The sequence below is a fragment of the Orycteropus afer genome, unplaced genomic scaffold, assembly GCF_000298275.1.
Source record: "Orycteropus afer afer isolate SDZICR_OR568_19922 unplaced genomic scaffold, OryAfe1.0 scaffold00015, whole genome shotgun sequence".
Taxonomy (NCBI): domain Eukaryota; kingdom Metazoa; phylum Chordata; class Mammalia; order Tubulidentata; family Orycteropodidae; genus Orycteropus; species Orycteropus afer.
In genome coordinates this window covers 1,855,060-1,877,859 of record NW_006921602.1, presented here as the reverse complement: position 1 = coordinate 1,877,859, position 22,800 = coordinate 1,855,060, and the positions used below count along the sequence as shown (strand labels likewise).

General features: G+C 40.2%; 1 protein-coding gene across 1 annotated transcript in view; it reads left to right on the top strand.

Moving 5' to 3' along the window:
- The window catches only part of THSD4 (thrombospondin type 1 domain containing 4), an 818,615-nt gene that overhangs the window by 649,832 nt on the left and 145,983 nt on the right, over window positions 1–22,800 (top strand). Inside the window, exon 6 of the mRNA XM_042783252.1 lies at window positions 21,872–22,076. Within this exon, the coding sequence (XP_042639186.1) occupies window positions 21,872–22,076 (205 nt within the window). The remainder of the gene's footprint in view (window positions 1–21,871; window positions 22,077–22,800) is intronic.

Below are 22,800 nucleotides of genomic sequence, written 5' to 3'. Positions count from 1 at the left end.
CATAGTGCGTAAGGCACTTGACTGCTAACCAGAAGGCTGGCAGTTCAAACCCACCAGCCACTCCTCGGAAGGTTGGGCAATCTACTTCTGTAGTGATACTGCCTCAGAAACCCAAGGAAGGGTCGCTATCAGTCGGGTCTGACTCAACGGCACATAACAACAGCAATGTGGGCAAAATATTGAATGACTCAGGAAGCATCAAAAGAAGATGGAAGGAATACGCAGAGTCACTGTACAAAAAAAAAAGAATTGTTGGCATTCATCCAATTCAGGAAGTTGTATATGATCAAGAACAGATAATATTGAAGGAAGAAGTCCACACTGCACTGAATGCACTGGTGAAAAACAAGCCTCCAGGAATTGACAGAATACCAATTGAGAAGTTTCAACAAATGAGTGCAACACTGGACTCACTTATCTACCAATACATTTGGAACAAGTACCTGGCCAATTGACTGGAAGCAATCCCTGTTTGTGCCCATTTCAAAGAAAGTGATCCAACAGAATGTGGGAATTATTGAAAAATACCATTGATATCATATGCAAGTAAAATTGTGCTGAAGATAATTCAAAAACAGTTGCAGTAATACGGACTACTAGAAATACAAGCTGAATTCAAAAGAGGACGTGAAACAAAGGATAGCCTTAGTGATGTCAGATGGATCTTGCTTGAAAGCAGAGAATACCAGAAAGATGTTTACTCGTTGATTTCCTGACTTTGAAAAGGCATTTGACTGTGTGCATCATAACAGTGTATGTACAGCATTGTGAAGAATGGGAATTCCAGGACATTTAATTGTGTTCATGCAGAGACTGTACATAGAACAACAGGCAGTTGTTTTGAACAGAACAAGGGAATATTGCATGGTTTTAAATCAGAAAAGGTATGTGTCAGTGTCATATTCTGTCACCATACTTAGTCTGCATGTTGAGCTAGTAATCTGAGAAGCTGGACTATATGAAGAGGAATGCAGCATAAGGATTGAAGGAAAACTCATAACCACCTGCAGTATACAGAGGACACAACCTTGCTTGCTGAAAGTGAAGAAGACTTGAAGCATTTACTATTGAGCATCAAAGACTACAACCTTCAGTATGAATTACACCTCAACCTAAAGATAACAAAAATGCTCATGACTGGACCAATAAGCAACGTCTTGATAAATGGAGAAAATACTGACGTTGTCAAAGATTTAATTTTGCTTGGATCCACAGTTAATACCCATGGAAACAGCAGTCAGAGAATCCAACGACATATTCCATTGGGTAAATCTGCTGCAAAAAGACCTTTTTAAAGTGTTTCAAAGCAATGATGTCACTTTGAGGCATCTAACCAAAGCCATGGTATTTTCAGTCACCTCACATACATCCAAAAGCTGAACAATGAATAAGGAAAACCAAAGAAGAATTGATCCCTTTGAATAATGTGTTGGTAAAGAATACTGAATATACCATGGACTTCCAGAAGAATGAACAAATATGTCTTGGAAGAACTATAGTCAGAATGTTCCTTAGAAGTAAGGAAGGCAAGACTTCATCTCATATACTTTGGACCTGTCATCAGGAGGGACCAGTCCCTGGAGAAGGACATCATGCTTGGTAAATTAGAGGGTCAGCAAAAAAAAGGAAGACCTTCAACAAGATGGATTGGCAAAGCAGCTGCAACAATGGACTTGAACATAGCAAGGATTGTGAGGCTGGTGCAGGACCAGGCAGAGTTTTATTCTGTTGTACATAGGGTCACTGTGAGTTGGAACCAACTCAGTGGTACCTAACAACAAGAGTCTCTTCAGTCTCCGATCCACTGCCTATGTCTGCCAAGCATCTTCTGAAAACAGTATACCACTATGTTGTACCCCTACTCAAGCATCCCAAATCTTGGAACTCAGGACCTTATACTTTCCTAGCCAGCCTTTTCTCTCATCCTCTTCTCTCATCCACCCACCTACCAAACAAGTCCTTCCAGGTGTTCCTGAGTTTACCTAACCCACAAAATTGTAATCATTGTAATTTACAGAGATTTTTAAATGTTTTCTTGAACATTCCTAACTTCCTAAATATTCCACCCACATTGTTAAATGCAGCACAAACACAACGCAATGCAACGCAACACACTGCCATCAAGTCGGATCCGACTCATAGCAACCCCTCTTTGGCTGGTATCACTACGGAAGTAGATTGCCAAACCTACCTTCCTTCCAAGGAGTGGTTGGTGGGTTTGAACCACCAGCCTTCTGGTTAGCAGTCAAATGTCTTAGGCACTATGCCACCAGAGCTCCCACAAAGACATTTTAAAAAATGAAAATCAGTATCTTAACTTTACAAATATATATCTATAAGAGCACAATAAATACACAGTCATCCTGACACCCTGATGCTACCCTTGATCTTGTGCTTCTCAACAATCATTCCTTTAAATATTTAACCACTGTTTCTTGAGCCTCAACTAATTGTTTAGGTGATTACCCTTTATGGAGGCTTATAGGTGTCAACTCGAAGGCATCTAACAACAGGTGCTGTCTTACGGAGAAAATGTAAACAAGAATATTTGGAAATAGCCTATGTGTCAAAGAAATGGCAAGGACATGGGCACAAGTCTCCATTACTGCCTACTGGTCACAGGATTCACCCACAGTCCTCTGAGGGCCTGTGGTTGTGGCCCATACCTGTGGACCCAACCTACCTGCAGCAGGAGACCATATAAAATAGGGCAGTGTGGAAGTGGCCTGCATTCTGGAGCAGGTTCATTAACTCAACTCACTATTGCCTTTTTACTAATAATCTGGCTTCCAGAATTCCTCCCTATGGAGTGTAGACAAGGTCTCACTGCTCCTTTATGCAGGCAACTCCCTAATCCTGATCCCTTGGCAGCCCAAACCTACAGCCTCTGACAAACCCATTTTACATGGGTCTTCCCTCCTGCTTGCATGGTGATACTGTTTCGGAAACCTAAGGAGGAGTCGCTATGAGTTGGATCCGGCTTGACGACAGTGAGTTTGGTTTTAGATTGGTTTTGTCCCTCCTGGGGCCCTGTAGAGTTGTGATATACTGTGACCAGAAATTTTATGGTATCTTTAAACAAAATCCACCGTAGAATCTTACATTGTAAAGGCAAAGTGGGCATCCAGAGGCTTCCACTATACTATACAAAATATACATACTTCACTTTTATAATATAACAATGTTCATAATTTATTCCAAGTTATCTCCCCTTGCCCCCTATTCCACAATCTATTAGACAGAAGGATCATATAAGTAAAGCATTAGAATTTCAGCGTTTGGGACACTCCTCCCCTCTTCCATCCTCCAGGGAAAGATGGCCCTAGTCGGGGTAGGGTGGGTATTCTTTTGTAGCATATGGAATGTTCCCCTCTCCATCCTCCTTTCTTCAGGTTTGTAAACATTGCTGCAGTTGATTCTCACCCAATTTTATCCCACAAGAGTGCCAACATTTTCTTCCACTTGAGTCACTTGGTAAGGTGCTATTCTCTAATGGAATAGGATGAGGTACTGAAAAGTGACAACGTTAAGCTTGATTAAAACCAGATCACTAGTTTCAAAATTGCCTTCACAATGAAAGCCAAAATCCCTTTTATCCCACAGACCATTTCTTCCTCCAAATGAATGACGTTGTCAATTTGTTTCCCATAGATTCCTGTTTCTAATTTAATTTTGTCTATGTAAAGTACATTCCCCTGACTTTAGACATGGCAGGATTCCTCACAAGCAAAGCCTTTCCTTTTTCTCAGAAACAATTTAATGCCAGAAGAGACCTTAGAGATGTTCCAGTTCAAAGAGTAAATGGGGCCTATCACTTGGATCTCCTGATTTCTCAGCCACCTGCTCTTTCATTCATTATGCACCTATTATGTGTCAGGAAATGTATTCTCAAAGCCCTACTCATGCTAAGCCAGAAGGCAACCTTAAAGAACTTGAGAAGGTTACTTACTGGTTCATTTTATGGCAGTGAAGAGCTATTTTTAAAATCTGAAAAATCATTAGCAAAGAGCTCTGGTGGTGCAGTGGTTAAAGCATTTGGCTGCTAACCAAAAGGTCTAAACCCACCAGCTGCTCCACAGGAGAAAGAAGAGGCAGTCTGTTTCCGTAAAGATTTGCAGCCTTGGAAACGCTGTGAGGCAGTTCTTCTCTGCCCTGTAGAGTCACTATGAGTCACAGTTGACTCAGTGGCAGTGGGTTTGCTCATTAGCTTCTATTGTTTTTACTCTTCTGTGGAATAACTGCTACTATGTTGTTTTAAATTTTGCCACTATTATCATTGCAGTGGAATGATTCTTATTGTTTTGAAGTCTCCTGGGGCATTTTTCATGTACTCCTCAGTGTCCCATGAGCAGTGGAATAAACTAGAGCAGTATTTCTCAACCAGGGTCAATTTTGTATCCGCAGGAGATATTGAGCAATGTTTGGACATTGTTTTTGGTTATTACAACTGGGTAAGTGCTACTGGCATCTAGTGGGCAGAGGCCAAGGAAGCTGCTAAACATCCTACAATGCATGGGACAGCACCCTCAACAAAGATAGTGCTACTGGCATCTAGTGGGCATCATGTTATAATGGCATTGTTGAATAGTCACCACAGAAATAAGGCCTCAAAGGCCAGGATTCTGCCTAATATTCCACAATGCATAGGACAGCCCCCACAACAAAAAGCCATCAACTCAAATGTCAATAATGCTGAGTCTGAGAAGTTGTGGCCCAGAGCTACGAGGAAGAACAGGCAGGAAGGGGAGAAGCTGGACTTCTAAAGCCTGTCACCCTCTCTTCAACCAGAACAGTTCTGCTTTTCACTATTTAACATATTGGAGTTGTACATGAGGTTTAGTTTTAAATGTTTTTCTGCTTAAAGAGAAAAAAAGGTTGAGGACTACTGTGCTGGAAGATGATAACTCTTTGCCTTCCCCTTTATAGTTTTATAATGTAGGAGCTCTGGTGGTGCAGTGCCTATGGCATTTGACTGCTAACCAGAAGGTTGGTGCTTCAAACCCACCAGCCACTCCAACTTCCATGAAGATTTATCACCTTGGAAGTCCAATCGGGATTGCCATGAGTAGGAATCCACTTGATGACAGTGGGTTTGATTTTTTTCAGAACGTAGAGACAAAACCAAGTGGGCATATATAATACAAGCTACAGGGTGAGAGCAATCAGGAATAAATTTGGAAGCATCCACCTAAACAACTGTCCTCAGTTTTGGCTACACAGGACGCTGGGTACACCTCCCTCTCAACATTCCCGTGCCATGTTGAAATCATTGGATTGTGTCTGCCTTTCGATTTAAACCAGAGTTGGGTGATTTTCTTTTTTCCTATAAAAGGCAAGATTATAGATATTTAGGGCTTTGCAAGCCGTATTAGCTCTATTGTGACTATTCACCCCCTGCCATTATAACATGAAAGCAGCCCTTCATAATAAGTAAACAAGTCTGTGTTCCCATTTGTTTTGTAAGCTTTATTTATAAAGACAGGTGATAGGCCGTATTTGGCCCAGGGACTGCAGTTTCCTGAACCTTGGTATAGCTCATAAGTTGTTGTTTTTGTTGTTATGTGCCATCGAGCAGACCCAACTCATAGCGACCCCTCTTGGAGTTTCCAAGGCAGTATCACTACAGAAGTAGGTTGCCCAACCTTCCTTCCGAGGAGTGGCTGGTAAGTAGGAATCATCTTTGTTTTGTATTCATGTCTCTTGTTAGTGACTGACACTACGTTGGCACATAGTAAAGGCTGGCTTAGGAAACATTGACTGAACTGAAGTATACTACAGGTCAATCTAGCAGACCCAAGTGCTGGAAAACTTTAAAGAGAGTAACAACTGGAAAAAGATCCATCCAGTATTTCTGAGGGAATTTCCATATATTGTTTAGCCATTTCCCTATGTTGGACATTTAGTATGTTTCCAGTTTTTTATTACTAATAATAATACAGTGATGAGCTCCTTCATGCAGAAATTGTTGACCATATTTCTTATGATTTCCTTAGTGTAAATTCCTAGAAGTATTACTGGGTCAAGCAGCATCTATTGCTAAATTACTTTCCAGGAAAATGGTATTGATCTATATTCCTAACAATAGTATGAAGGAGATGTTTATCCATATGCAAAGGATTTCTTTCAACAGAATGTTGGGAATAAAAGCTTTGGCATCCATATGTATTTCCACAAATTAAATCACCATAGATATAATTAAATTAGTGTTAGCTACTAATCATTTAATAACAATATTCTCCCACACTGCTGTGGCAGCATAATTATAAAGGAACGTAGTTATACCTGCTGGTGTCATCTTGCCAACCAGCTGAGATTACCCTATCTCATGTGTTTATTGCATGCCCAGAAACATCTGCTTCCCATTAGGGAGTCAGAACCTCTGCTATCTGAGCGCCTGGCACCAGCCCACCCCACCATGATGGACAGAGGCCTCCTCCCTGTGAAATTCACCACTGATTATGTCATTCAGATTGTTCATTTCCCTCAGGAAATTTCATTTAGGTTAATTTCGGCATACAATTGGGGGTAATTCTTGAGCAATTTCTCCTATAATGGCTTGTAACGTGTAAAATTTTCCTATAACATGTTGCAAAAATCAGCAGACAGATACTAAAGATATCTGATCATTGTTCACTTGCCTTTGTGACTGTGAGACATACTTCTTTTGAACTGGAATACATGGTGAGCAAAACAAAAATTAAAGATCAGGGAGATGTTCCTCCTGTCTTTCTTCAACAGGTACTGTTTCTGTTCAACAGCATAAGCATAGAGATAACACATAAGGGCTCTTGCCATCGTGGTGGAACCTTCCCTTAGCTCTTCAGACTTTTCTGAATTTATCCAAATGAAGACGAGAATATTTCTGACTGAGAAGTAATAGGAAGTGTTGTAAAAAGAGGGGAGGATTCAGGTGATTACATAATGATCCCATTACTTTTTGCCATCAAGTTGATTATTACTCATAGCAACCCTATAGGACAGAATAGAACTGCCCCCACAGAGTTTCCAATCTTTAGGCTGTAATCTTTATGGAAGCAGATTGCCATACCTTTCTTCCATGGAGTAGCTGGTGAGTTCAAACCACCAACCTTTCAGTTAGCAACTGAGCACTTGACCACTGCAGCACCAGGGCTCCTTGTATGGTGATAGAATTTACTTAAAAGTGGATTGATCTAGATGAAACCAAATGTTGTTGTTAGTTGGTGCCAATTTCAACTCATGGTGACCTATGTGTCACAGAGTAGCACGGCTCCATAGGGTTTTCAAGGATGTGATCTTTCAGTTAGTAGTCAAGAAACAAATGTGTGAAGACAGTAGTAACAAACACCAGCATTGTCCAAGAAGTCATCATGTTGCAGCATTCTGCAAAGCACCTTCCATGTTTAATTTGCTTGATCCTCAAAACAGTCCTATGAGGTAACACTGTTAAATCCCCATTGACAGATAAAGAAACTAGGGCCAGAATGGTTCATTTTCATGCCCAAAGGTTTTGAGTTCGTGTAAGTGGCGGACTGCAGTGCTGACCTTAAATGTGATCACTATCTTGGTGACCCTGTGGTAGTGCTTCTGAAACGGCTTGGAGGACACAAGCCAGCACAGATAAGTATCCACACAGAGACATAATTGACCTGATATGCCAACTGGAATTTAGGCCAAATTCATATCAGGACAATGTCCCCTGAAAGTTCTGGATAATGGTTGGGATGTTTTTAGAACCACCTCCAGAAAGGCACGACCAACCCATCCAGCATCTCTCTGCAAGTTAGGGGCCCCAGCCCATGCTAGACCCCAGGCTTCCTGATTCATAGTTTTCCATTATGCCAAAATGCTTTTCCTGCTAAATGACATCAGCTCCACTTATTAATTGCACAAGCATGTTCCAGAGGAGAATATCAGCAACTTTTAAAAAGTAGCATAACTAATACAGGAATTTATACAGGTGATAAAATTTCATAGAACAATATACCTACTTCATAAAAAAGAGTATGTATAAAAATTGGTTAAATCTGAAAAAGCCCATCTTGAGTTAAAAGTATTCTACTGATATCAATTTCCTAGTTTTTAACAATATACTATGGTTATGTGGAGCTCTGGTGGTAACAGTGGCTAAAGCATTTACTTGCTAACCAAAAGGTCAGCAGTTCAAACCCACCAACTGCTCCATGGGAAAAAGAAGAGGGAGTTTGTTTCCATAAAGATTTACAGCCTTGGAAACCTTATGGGGCAGTTCCACTCTGTCTAATAGGGTTACTATGAGTTAGAATCAACTCAATGGCAGTGGGTTTGGTTTTATGGTCATGGATTAGAAGAAAGGCCTGCTTGTAAAAAATCATCCATTGAAACACTGTGGAGCACAGTTCTACTCTACCCTGACACACATGGGGTCACCAGGAGTCAGAACAGACTCAATGGCAACTGATTTGTTTGGTCATTTTATTTTTTTATTGTTTAGTTATGGTTATGTAAGATATTTGTATTGGGGAAAGCTGTTCAATTCCGATTTCCCTTTTTATAAAAGGACCTGAGAGGAAACATTTAACTACCATATATTAAACCAGTGGTTCTCAAACTAGAGGCCACCAAAAAATCACAAGGGGAGCATGTTAAGAATCCAGAATCCCTGGCACAACTTCCAAGATCTTTAATTTAAAGGGGGGCCCAAGAATCTACATATTATTCTCCCCAAGAAATCCTACTGCATATAGTCCAAGGGCTTTATGAACTGGGATATGAAGATGGCTTAAACCATGCAACCTGGAAAGACTCACGCATAAACCAATGATTGTAATTCACTAGGATTTCTGAGTACTTGCTCCTTCCTTTTTGATCCTATGGTAAGCCCTTGGTGGGGAAAGAATAATCCTCCTGCTAATAGTTGAAATGCCTTCTTCATGGCATAAGAAAAAAATCACTTAATCAAAGAAGGAAATTACTCCAATAGGATACAAGCAGGTCTCTTCTCTTTCTTGGAACCTAATAGCCACAACCAAAGAGCAGACTATTTCTTTCCATCACATAAATTTTCCCCTCAGTTAATCTCTGTTTAACTTTTGGATCAGCGTAGTACCAAGAGAAGGGGGAAGATGGCAGCAGTGGGCAAAAAGTGCACACAATAATAAATTGACTAAAAGGCAGTCTAAAGGAGCTCTTGTGGCATAGTGCCTAATGCATTTGACTGCTAACTAGAAGGTTGGCGGTTCAAATCCCCCAGCCACTCCTCGAAAGGAAGGTTGGGCAATCTACTTCCATAGAGATACGGCCTTGGAAAATAATTAGCTTTAAAAAAAAAAAAAAAAAAGCCAATGCCATAGGAGCTCTAGTAGCGTAGTGCCTAAGGCACTTGACTGCTAACCAGAAGGCTGGCAATTCAAACCCACCAGCCACTCCTTGGAAGGAAGGTTGGGCAATCTACTTCCATAGTGATACTGCCTCAGAAACCCAAGGAGGGGTCGCTGTGAGTCAGGTCCAACTCAACGGCACATAACAACAACAACAACAAGCAGTTCTAAACAATGACAGTGATAAAACATGCCTCCTTGAAAAACATTCCATCAGTCTAAATTCTCAACTTCCAACAATATCTGCATTCTGTTGGATCACCTTTCCTTGGAATTGGCACAAATATGGATCTCTTTCAACTGATTGCCCAGGTAACTATCTTCTAAATTTCTTGGCATGGATGAATGAGGGCTTCCAGCATTGCATCCTTTTGGTGAAACATCTCAATGGGTGTTCTGTCAATTCCTGGAGCCTTGTTTTCTGCCAGTGCCTTCAGTGCAGATTGGACTTCTTCCTTCAGTAACATCGGCTCTTAATCATGTGCTATCTCCTGAAATGGTTGAACATCAACCAGTTCTTTTTGGTACAGGAACTCTGTGTATTCCTTCCATCTTCTTTTAATGCTTCCCATGCCATTCAATATTTTGCCCATAGAATATTTCAGTATTGCAACCGGAGGCTTGAATATTTTCTTCTGGCTTGAGAAATTCTGAGCATGTTCTTCCTTTTTAGTTTTTCTAACTCCACTTCTTTGCACATTTCATTGTAATACTTTATAGTGGCATCACTAGAATTGTTGTCACCCAGTGCAGTAATTCGTGATGTCACCCCACTCATAGGCCTCCTCCTGTACCAGACCATATAGAATCCTTAGTAATGTTTATTATTAATGTTAATCCTCTAATAATATGTGATAAATATGGTTGCAAATTGCTTAAATGTAATATTTCTTGGATTATATGACTACTAAAAAAAAATTGTTTTGCAGAATCTTTCTACATTGAATTATAACAATATTAGTAAATAAGAAGCGTTTTTTAAAATTTTTCTCCTTCTTTTCCATTAATTACTACTTCATTCTCAAAAAAAAGTTATTGATATAGGTTCACAAATACTAAGTATCACAATATTGTAGCTAAAACACCAAAAATTCGACCAAATCAGCCACCATAAAAACACCAGCAGCAATGAAAACAGCAGCGCATGCTTGTAGTGCATGCAGGTGAGACTACATGATCAGAAGCGTCATTGTAATTAGGTAATAACAATAGCTCTGACCAGACACGTTGTTGTTGTTATATGCCGTCGAGTTGGACCCGACTCATAGCGACCCCTCCTTGGGATTCCGAGGCAATATCACTACGGAAGTAGATTGCCCCATCCTCCTTCCAAGGAGTAGCTGGTGGGTTTGAACCACCAGCCTTCTGGTTAGCAGTCAAGTGCCTTAGGCACTATGCTACCAGAACTCCCACCAGACACATTAGAAGGTCCAAAAACTAAATTACCACAGAGTTTTAGCCTTGTTAGTTATATTGATAAATGTAACCTGGGCTTATGAAAAAATGTTTTTGTTATTACAACTAACTACAGGAATATTTTTATTTAAAAAAATTTCTCATCCAATAGAAAAAAATTTTATAGACAGTCATTATGGTGTCATCCCCTCTGACAGTGCTCCTGTGTAATTCATGTTTCCCACATCCCTCTAATGATACCACTCATACTTTACTTTTTTTTCTCAAGCCACCGATTGAAATCTTCTGTTCAGCTCTTTTACTTCATCATTTTTTTTCATTTGCTTTAGCCCCTGTGTATTCAAATGCAAATTTCCAAGTCTCTTCTGAGATCTGTTTTGTTTTTTTCTTTCTTTTCTCTTTAATGACCTTTAGCTTTCTTCATGTGCAATGTCCTTGATATCACCCCACAATTTTTCTGGTCTTCAGTCACTAGTGTTCAATGCATCAAATCTATTCTTGAGATGGTCTCTAAATTCAAATGGGATATATTCAAGGTCATATTTTTGATCTTGTGGGTTTATTTTAATTTTCTTCAGCTTCAGCTCAAACTTGCATATGAGCAATTTATAGTCTGTCCCACAGCCAGCCCCTTGCTTGCTCTGACTGATGATATTGAGCTTCTACATCATCTCTTTCCATAGATGCACTCAGTTTCTTTCTTGTATATTTCATACAGCAACATCCCATGTACAGTCACCATTTATGATGTTGAAAAAAGGTATTTGCAATGAATACGTTGTTGATGTTGCAGTATTCTATCATGTGATCGCTGGTGTCATCTCCATTACCAAGACCATATTTTCCAACTGCTGATGCTTCTTTGTTTCCAACTTTCCCATTCTAATCACTAGTAATTATTAATGCACCTTGATTGTGTGTTTGATCAATTTCAAACTGCAGAAGTTTTTAAAACAGCATTAGTGGTTGGATGATTCAGAAGAGGATGTGGAATAAGGGGTATCATTGCTAATGTTATGTAGATTTTGGCCAAAAGCAGAGAATACCAGAGAGATGTTAACTTGTATTTTATTGCCTATGCAAAGGCATTTGACTGTGTGGATCATAAAAATTTATGGATAACATTGTGAAGAATGGGAATTCCAAAACTCTTCATTGTACTCATACAGAACCTGTACACAAACCAAGAGGCAGTTGTTCAGACAGAACAAGTGGATAGTGTGTGGTTTAAAATCAGGAAATGTGTGTTTCAGGGTTGTATCCTTTCACCATATTTATTCAGTCTGTATTCTGAGCAAATAATCTGAACAGCTGGACTATATGAAGAAGAATGCAGCATCAGAATTGGAGGAAGACTCATTAACAACCTGCAATAAGCAGAGGACACAACCTTGCTTGCTGAAAGTGAAGATGACTTAAAGCACTTACTTATGAAGATCAAAGATTACAGCCTTCGGTATGAATTACACCTCAACATAAAGAAACAAAAATCCTTACAACTGGACCAATAAACATCATCATGATAAACAAAAAAATAATGAAGTTGTCAAGGATTTCATTTACTTGGATCCACAATCAATGCCCATGGAAGCAGCAGCCAAGAAATCGAAGGATACATTGCATTGAGCAAATCTGCTGCAAAAGACCTCATTAAAGTGTTAACAAACAAAGAGATCACTTTGAGGACTATGGTGTTCCTGATCCAAGCCATAGTATTTTCAATCACCTCAAATGCATGCAGAGGCTAGACAGTATATAAGGAAGACTGAAGAAAATTGATGTGTTTGAATGCCAGAAGAACAGACAAATCTGTCTTGGAAGAAGTACGGTCAGAATGATCCTTAGAAGCAAGGTTGGCAAGACTTAGTCTCACATACTTTGGACTAAGCCGCATAATGATAAATGGAGAAAAGATTGAAGTTGTCAAAGACTTCATATTACTTGATTCTACAATCAACACCAATGGAAGTAGCAATCAAGATATTAGACATCATATAGCATTGGGCAAATCTTCTGCAAAGCACCTCTTTCAGGTGCTGAAGAGCAAAAATGTATCCTTGAAGACTAAGGTGAACTTTACACAAGCCATGGTATTTTCAATTGCCTCATATGCATGTGAGAGCTGGACAATGAAAAAGGAAGACTGAAGAAGAGTCGATGCTTTTGAATCACAGTGTTGGCAAAGAATGTTGAAAGTGCCATGGACTGCTAAAAGAACTAACAAATCTGTCCTGAAAGAAGTGCAGCTGGAATGCTCCTTGGAAGTGAGAATGCCCAAACTTCGTCTCACCTGCTTTGGTCATGTTGTAAGAAGATACAATTTCCTGGAGAAGTATATCACGCTTGGCAAAGTGGAGGGTCAATGTAAAAGGGAAAGACCCTCAACGAGATGGATTGACACAGTGGCTGCAACGATGAGCTCAGGTATAGCAAGGATCATGAGGCTGGCATGGGACCGGGCAGTGTTTCATTCTGCTGTACATGAGGTCTTTGTGAGTCGGAGATGATTTGACAGCACCTAACAACAATAACAACAACTTTGGACATGTTATCAAGATGGACCAGTCCCTGGAGAAAGACATCATACTTGGTGTGGTGGTTAAGTTTGTGTGTCAACTTGGCTGAGCTTGGTTGAGTGGCTGGGCAGGTGAAAATAGTATTCCCCGTGATGAGACTGGTAATCACTCCATGGTGAAATCTACTGTGAGCAGCTGAGTAGCTGCCTTATGGATGTGGTCTACTTCCTGTATATAAGGAGAAGGCTTGGGGAATGGTCTTTGGTTTATGGAGGCTTGAACCCTGCATGTTCAGCGGCCTGCCATACTCTGCCAACCTTGGGACTTTCAACAGATTTGAATTAATGGCCTGCCATGTGGTTTGGTAACATCAGGACTGTGCCTTTTTACTTGTCAACCTTGGGCTTGTCAGCCTCAGCAGCCAGCAGCTGAGTGAAGAAATGCCTCCAGCTTCAGTGGGCCAGGAGCAGGAGGCAGAGCTGATGCTCAGGGTTGAAAGCCTTTTACCCAGCCCCTATAGCCTGGCACTTTAAACTCAGACTTAAAGCCTCCAAACTGTGAGAGAATAAACTCTTGTCTGTTCAAGCCATCCCATTTGTGGTATATTCCTGTCAGAGCAGCACTAGGTAACCACAACACTTGGTAAAGTAGAGGGTGAGCAAAAAAACAGGAAGACCCTCAATGAGATGGATTGACACAATGGCTGCAACAGTGGACTAAAACATAGCAACAGTTGTGAGGATGGGTGCAGGACTGGGCAGTGTTTCATTCTATTGTACATAGGGTCGCTGTGAGTCAACATCTAACAACAACAAGTTCTCAACAATGGTGCAGTTACTGATGAGTTTTCGTAATACATATATAAGCTTCAAATTAAGTGAACCAGTTGCTCTCAAGTTGATTCTGACTCATGGACACCCCATTTGTTCCAGAGCTGGCCTCTATTAGTTTTTCAATGACTGTAACTTTTCCAAAGTAAATCACAGACATTTCTTCTGAGGAATCTCTGGATGGATTCAAACTACCAACCTTTTGCTTAGTGGCTGATGACTTAACCATTTATGCTACCCAGAACCTCCAAGCTTCAGATTAGCATATTACTTATTACTTCATCCTTTAATAAACATCATATTCTACATGGAAGTTAATTTGGAGAATCCTGGTTATATGGTCAACCTCAATACATATAGTCTCAGCCTCACACATTTGTTTTGTAATATCACAATGTTTTGAAATCATTAGCACTTACATCAATACAGTTCAAGTCTTAAACCCTTGTGGTACTATATACCACCTGCTACATACTACCTAAACTATAGCTTTGAAATAAACAGTGATGCCACAATATTTATAAAGATTAAGAAACACAATTTTATTATTTTAATTTTATTATTCTATATGATTACTTGGAGTTTTTAATTTGTGCTTAAAATTTTTCAGTAGTGTAGACATTTGAAAACTAGTAGAATCAATACTGAAGAAACAAAGACATAGAGAGTACCATATTGCAGATTTCTGGAGTTCATTGTGAAATGAGCTTTTTATGAATCTCTGCTAAACTCGTCTTTATTTAAGACTTTTCTTAACTGTGTATCTACTGCTTCATATGAAAGAAACTTCTAATTTAAAATTAATAAAATCAGTAAAAACTTTTCTTCAGTCAACCATGAATTAAGATAAACAAGTTTGGTGTACTATCTGTTGAACAGGAGGCCTGGTGCCACAGTGGTTGAACCACTTAGCTGCTAACCAAAAGTTCAGAGGTTCAAACCTACCAGTCATTTTGCTGGAAAAAAGTGTGGCAGTCTGCTTCTATAAAGAATTACAACCTTGGAAACCCTATGGGACAGTTCTATTCTGTTCTATAGTTTCATGATGAATTAGAATCGACTTGATTGCAGTAGATTTAGTTTTGATTTATCTGTTGAATATTTTGATGAAAATATTAACAAATTTATAGAAGTTAAGGCTCAAAAAAGCCTGTATTATTATTCTTTACTGTAACAGATTAATTATAGAAACAAGTATTTTCCTTTCCAAATGATATTATTTTTCAAAATTGAAAATTACATAAATGTAATTAAAAATATTACTCTATAGTTCCTGTTCCTTTTTTAGATTATAATATTTATTTTTGTTTTTTACTACCTTGATTATATATTCATGTTGTAAGAAGGGACCATTCCCTGGAGAAGGATATCATGCTTGGTAAAATGGAGGGTCAACAAAAAAGGGGAATACTCTTAACAAGATGGATGGGCACAGTTGGCCACAATGAGGGGCTCAGGTATAGCAAGGATCATGGAGCTGGCACAGGACTGGGCACTGTTTCATTCTGCTATACCGAGGGTCACTATGAGTCAGAGACTCAATGGCACCTAAGAACAAGGAAAATTTTACTGTTGTTTCTTTTCTGGCCATTATTTACTTCATTTCAGAGTTATTAATAAGGTTAATTTTGTCTTCTAGAGGAATGTTAGAAAATGAGCTGTTACAGGGTCAACTGTACTAGGTATGCCCCCACTTCAGATTTTGCTCAATTATCACTTCCTCTAAAGAGCTTTTCTGATGTTCCTGACTAGGTCAAGTTCCATTATTTTTGTCTGTCATAGCAGCCTCCACTTCTCTTTCCTAGTATTGAAATGTAGTTATTTATTTATTTCTGTATATTTATTTTTTCTATTTATTACTTATTTTTTTAGTTTATTAGGCATTCATTCTTTATTATTTCTATTTCAACTTATTATTTGTTTGTTTGTTTGTTTATGCCTGGCTCCCCCTTACACTTTAAGTGACATGAAGCCAGGAAGCATGTCTGTTCAAATCACCATGGTATCTTCAGTGCCTGACACTTAGTTGGGCCCAATCGATGTTTATTGAATGAATGAATTATCTCCTTTGATACAGTAAAGCCACTCTTCTGCTTAAAACCAATCTATCCCTTCTTATTGCTCTCAGATTAAACTCCATACCAAGCCCTACAGGGGCCCCCTGCGTCTTATTGCTATTCACTGAGTGTCCCTTGCCTCAACCATAGTGGCCTCCTTTCACTCCTGACTCTGGGCCTTTGCATTTGCTGTTCCCTCTGCCTAGAATGCTGTGCCCCAGGTCCTAACCCAAAGGCACATCCTCAGCCATGTCATCCCTGGACACTCAGTCCAAACTGGTCATTCTCCCCACATTGTGTCATCCGATCCTCACAACAGCTCTTATGAGGAGTAGGGATGGTTATCAGATTTGTAATGTGCCTACAGCCTCAGAGGTCTTGAATGCATGTCATCTGCACAGTTCTCATTCTAGGACTATCCTTCCTTTGTGAAGTGGATGTGAAACATCGGTGAGTCCATGGCAACCCAGTGTCTTGGAGACCTTGAGTAGCCACTAGAGGGAGGCTCTATTCAGCTCCTTTTCCACCCCTAAGGAAGGTTCATGCATTCCTTGTTCTGACTCCTCTCTTGAGGAGCAAGCCCTGAGTGATCAGAGTCCAGGGTTAGTGCCCGAGCAGGCAGGATTCCACTCATGTGACTACATGCTGCAGTGAAGCCAACCTCCAGAATATTTGGACTTCCTCTAGGAAAAACTGCTCCAACCCTCTTTCCCCATATCTAGATTCATTCGGAGAGACTGTACTATAAAGAAAAATCTGGTGGGGGACCCCTCAAATGATACAAAGAATTTACTATAATGTCTGCTTTACAAGATGAGATGGCATTTTGTCTGTCTGTGGTTGTCTGGAGTGATGCAGGGTTGTATAATTATCTTGTGATGATTCCATTCTAACTGGGATGAGGGCTGAGGATTGATGTACTATCTGTGTCTGTCTTTGGCAGCTCTCATTCATTTTTTAACATCTCCATACACACACATACACACACACACACACACTCCATTTGCAAGAGAAAGACTCACTAGACTGCCTTTTGACTCCACTGTGGGGCCCACTCCACACTACAGCCAAAGCTGTCATTGGAAGAACATATCTAAGCAATGGCACTCCCCTTCTGGCCTTAGTGACTGATAATGCCATAGGATAAAATTCAGATTCTTCAGCCTGGCAGACAAGACTGCTGACAGATTCAGCTGAACTCTCCAGCTTCTTTTCATCCCTCCCCAGCAATCCTAGGCTTGCATTTCTATGAATATACCATGTTCTTTCCTACCTCCATGCCTTTCTGCACATTTGTATTCATTCCCCAAGTCTCTGGGTGGTGCAAACAGTTAAGCGTTTGGCTGCAAACCAAATGGTTGGTGGTTTGAGGCTCTTCAGGCAACAACCCTGGTGATCTGCTTCTAAAAAATCAGCCATTGAAAACCCTATGTATCACAGTTCCACCTTGACCCACGTGGGATCACCATGAGTTGGAATCATCACTATGGCAACTCACTTGGTTTTGGTTTGGTGTTAATTTCCTAGAAATGCTATAACAAACTTTCAAAGGCTAGGTTGTTTAAATCAACAGAGATTTATTATCTCACAGTTCTGAAGGCTAGGAGTCCAAAATCAAGGTGTCAACAAAGGTGATAGTTGCTTCTAGAGCAGTCTGAGGGAGAATCTGTTCCATGCCTTCATCCTAGCTTCTGGTGGATTTTCATAATCCTTGGCATTCCTTGGCTTGTAGATGCATTACTCCAATCTCTGCCTCTGACATCACATGGAATTCCTCCCTGTGTGTCTCTCCTCCTTTTCTTATAAGGACATCAGTCATGTTGGTTTAGGTCCCACCCTACTCCAGTACGACCTTATGTCAACTAATGAGTTATGTCTGCAAAGACCAATTTCCAAAAAAGGTCACCTTCACAAGTACCAAATGTCAAAACTTGGACATTATTTTTTTTGAGGACATAAATCAACACATAACCATATTGTTCCCTTTGCCTGGAGTGTCTCCATGAGAATGAGCTCAGTCTAGGAAAAGTTGATACCAGGGGTAGCAGAACCATAGGTAGGGAAAGGGGAGGAGGGTGAGATATGTAGCCATACAGGACAAGGGTTGAGTGCCGACCGGCTTTCCTCTCCACATTTCCTATTAGCAGCAATCAGGAACATATCCTTAATTTGGTTCTAATCTTGCTTGGTCAAGAACAACATAGATTCTACTTTCCAAAACTGTTGGTGGTGGCATTCCCCCCACCCCAAAAAAAAGGGAGGACAAAGGGATTGGGTTGCTGTTGTTAGGTGCTATCAAGTTGATTCTGACTCATAGTGACTCTATGTACAATAGAATGAAACACCGCCCAGTCCTGCACCATCCTCACAAGCCTTGCTATGTTTGAACCCATCATTCTAGCCATTGTGTCGGTCCGTCTCATTGAGGGTATTCCCACTCCTCAAAAGGAAGACTAGACAATCTACTTCCATAGAGATACCACCTCAGAAACTCAAGGAGGGGTCTCTATGAGTCGGAATCGACTTGACAGTGGAGTTTGTTTTTTGTTTGTTTGTTTATTTGTTTGCTACTTTAATGAGCATGATATCCTTCTCCAGGGAGTGGTCCCTTCTGACTAAATGTGACTAAAGTAGGTGAGACAAAGTCTGGTCATTCTTACATCTAAGAAGCATTCAGGTTGCACTTCTTGCACAACCGATTTGTTCATTCTTCTGGCAGTCCATGGTATTTTCAGTATTCTTCACCAACACCACAATTCAAAGGCATCAACTCTTCTTCAGCCTTCCTTATTCACTGTCCAGCTTTCACATGCATATGAAGTAATTGAAAATACCATGGCTTGACCCTTCAGGCCTGGATTCCAGCCAAACAATAGATAGACAAATAGGGTGAACATTTACACCAGGTAAATACACTCCTTAGAATGATCAATTATGGGAGAACAGAAAGGCAGTATTTGCACAGGAATGCATAGGAAGGAAGAACACAGGGAAGAGGTCACTACAGGGAGGAGGTGAAAAGAGAGCTGTTACATTGTGGGGATTGCAGTCAATGTCATGAAACAAAATGTGTATGAACTGCTGTATGGGAAATGAATTTGCTCTGTAAACTTTCACCAAAATCACAATTAAATTTTTTATAAAGGGGTGGGGGGGAGAAAATACCATAGCTTGGGTTAGGCATACCTGAGTCTTTGAAGAAAGTGACAGCTTTGCTTCTTAACACTTTAAAGAAATCTTTTGCAGCAGATTTGCCCAGTGCAATACAATGTCTGATTCCTTGACTGCTGCTTCCATGGTGTTGATTGTGGATCCAAGTGAAATAAAATCCCTGACAACTTCAACCTTTTCTTCATTTATCGTGATGTTGCTTATTGGTCCAAGGAGCTCTGGTGCTGTTAAGGCATTTGACTGTTAACCAAACCAAATTCTTATCCCCTAACTGCTCCACAGAAGAAAGATGAGGCAGTCTGCTTCCGTAAAGATTTACAATCTTGGAAACTCAATGGGGTTCACTATGAGTCGGAATCAACTCGATGGCAATGACATTTTGTTTGTTTTGTTTTGTCTATTGGTGCAGTTGTGAGGATTTTTGTTTTCTTTATGTTGAGGTATAATCTTTACTGAAGACTGTAGTCTTTGATCTTCATCAGTAAGTGCTTCAAGTCATCTTCACTTTCAGCAAGCAAAGTTGTATCATCTACATATAGTAGGTTGTTATTGATTCTTCTTCCAGCCCTGATGCTGCGTTCTTCTTCATATAGTCTAGCTTCTTAGGTTATTTGCTTAGCATACAGATTGAATAAGTATGGCATTGGGAGGTTGAGTTAAAACCATGCACGGAAAACATTTTCCATATTTTTCTGTTAAAATGTGTATGGAGCACGGGCAGGAAATATTTGAGGCAGGAGAAATACATAGCAAACATGGCATTTTGAAAGGCTAATTGGATGTGGATGAACATACTGAGATGATGTTCTGTTATTGTCAGGAATAATGTTTTACAGAGAAGCTATTTGTGAAGGGGGACCAGTTATTACTGATGGACTAATGTGCACTGAGGAATATGGAAACAATAATGTAGACTTGGAATACCTGTAGAGAGATGTCAATCAAACTTGAGGTTGGAGGGGAAAGAAGGAATACCTTTTGGTTTGACTCTGCCTGTAGGATGTGACTTGTAGGACCAAGATGAACAGACACTTTGAATGGTTTGCTGACCACTTTGTCCATGAGCCATCATCTATAGACTGCTCTTTAAATTCAAGAACTAAGACAAGCCTGTGATTCAGCAAGCATATGTCTCAAGTTTTAGAACACCATTCTGGTATCAAGAATTAGTCCCACATCCCTATTACCCAGTGAAATGATCCGGTCATCCCAGTATTTTATCATCTAAACTACAGTCCACTCACTTCTTCTGCCTATGGAAATATGACAAAACTCTTTGCTCAGACCATGGGTCTCAATTTTGCACTCAGAAAACATGATCATGAGCTCTATGGATTCAGATCCAGAAGTAGAAAAGGATTCCACGAAAATAATTCCATGCCATTTTTTTTTTACGCAAAATGGAATTACCCTAACAGAAACAGCACTGAAGGAGAGGAAAGATAAAGCAAAAAATATTTTGGAATGAGTAATGGGAAGATTCTTTTTTGGTGGGTTGGGGAGAAGAGGCAGGAAGGTCAGAATTCTTTTTAACGCTGATGCAACTCACTATATAAAAAGCACCAGCTATCTCAAAGCTTATCATCCAGTTTGCTGACTTTCTATCCCTTGCTTCCTTTCACCCTCCTGCCTGGGGGAAGGTGCTTTGAGGGTGACTAGATAAAAGTCCTGCCACTCAATTCCTCAGTTATCCACAGTTAACCAGTGGGAATTCAGATCCCAAAGAACTTTATTTTAATTTCCTAATGAGTTTAACCTGGAAATACTGCTTTTAGGGTTACTTTATCAAATGTTTATATTGTCTGTAATTTTAAATGGGTGAGTTTGGATAAAACCCAATTTTAGATGCAGTGCTTATCATGACTTCAAAGAGATTCTGATATAAAAATCCAAGTTTGTTCTAGCCTTTTCCCTCCCAGAGCCCAACAGGGGTGTGAATTTGGGGGGCAACCTCACTGTTGACCCCATGTAAATAAATTTTTCAGCCCCACACCTCCCCTATTCTCTTTCCCACCATTATTTTCCTGCTGATGATTTAGTGCCACCAAACACACTCTATTCATTTACTTGTCTTGTTTACTGTTGATAGAATCCCTGGGTGGTGCAAGGGGTTAAGCTAACAGAACTGTTGGAAGTTCAAGTCTACCCAGAGTTGCCATGGAAGGAAGCCAGGCAATCTACTTCCAAAAATCATCCATTGAAAACCCTATGGAGTTCTACTCTGACATACATGCGATCACCATGAGTCAGTCAACTCAATGGCACCTGGTTTGACTTACTTTGGGAGACTCCCACCCTACCACTATGTTGTACATTTCTCAAATACCTAGAAAAGTGCCTTGCCCAGAGTAGGTACTCTATTCATATCTGTTGAGTGAAGGGAAGAATGAACTTCTTCATCTACAAGAGCTAAATGAGGGCAGGAGCAAGGTCAGTAGTTCAAGTCCTGCCAAGAGGTCTTCAGTCATCTCCTCTCCCCTCTTTCCCCACTTTGATGCTCCAGATATTTACTATAAGAGTCCTTATGTTCTACCTCTTTGCAGAGTATTGGCTGTGATGACTACCTGGGCTCCGACAAAGTCGTAGACAAGTGCGGGGTATGTGGAGGTGATAACACCGGCTGTCAAGTTGTGTCAGGCGTGTTTAAGCATGCCCTCACTAGCCTGGGCTACCACCGAGTGGTTGAGATTCCTCAGGGAGCCACAAAAATCAACATCACTGAGATGTACAAGAGCAACAACTATCTGGGTAAGTTTGGTGTCTTTCCAGAGGAAACTATCTGTCACTTGACTTCCATTTATTCCTTCCAGGATCATGAGATGAACATAGCCATGTCCAGAGGTCCCCAGACATGAACAAGGTGCCACATGGGAATACCTGAAATATCACCTGGCCTCCCCCTTGAAATTTGTGGAGAAATGTCACTAGTGGAAAAAGGAAAAAGAATTCCTTCTTGCAAGTAAATATTTATCATCTGCACATTTAACCAGTCTTTGCTTCGTAAATACAAGCATGGTTGTTAAATAGACAGCAAGCTAAATTGTTTCTCTGAACCAGGAGAGGCTATGTGCAAAACCAGGAGATCTGCCAGTATTTGTTCTGTTGGAGTTTGAGGTGACCAGGGGCAGTTAATGATCCCATCTGGCCCGTCATCTCCTAGGAATCTAGAACAAAAGTCATTTTTCTCTTCTTTCAGCTTTAGCTGCCTGAAGCAGTAGCCCTCTAGGTAAGTAGTATGTGTGTCTTCTAAACAGCTTCAGATTCTGCGGAACTGGTCATTAAGAGTAATGTCATAAATATTGAAAGTCCTTTTTTTTTACCATCTCCTTTTTTTTAAGTTGTGATTTGGGTGAATTCATGTAAATAAATTTTATTATATACCTTATGAATAGCAAAGAAACACTGTTTGGTACATTACCACGGACCTTTAGGAATAGTCCGTTTAGGCTAAAAGGCTCTCAAAATAGGACTG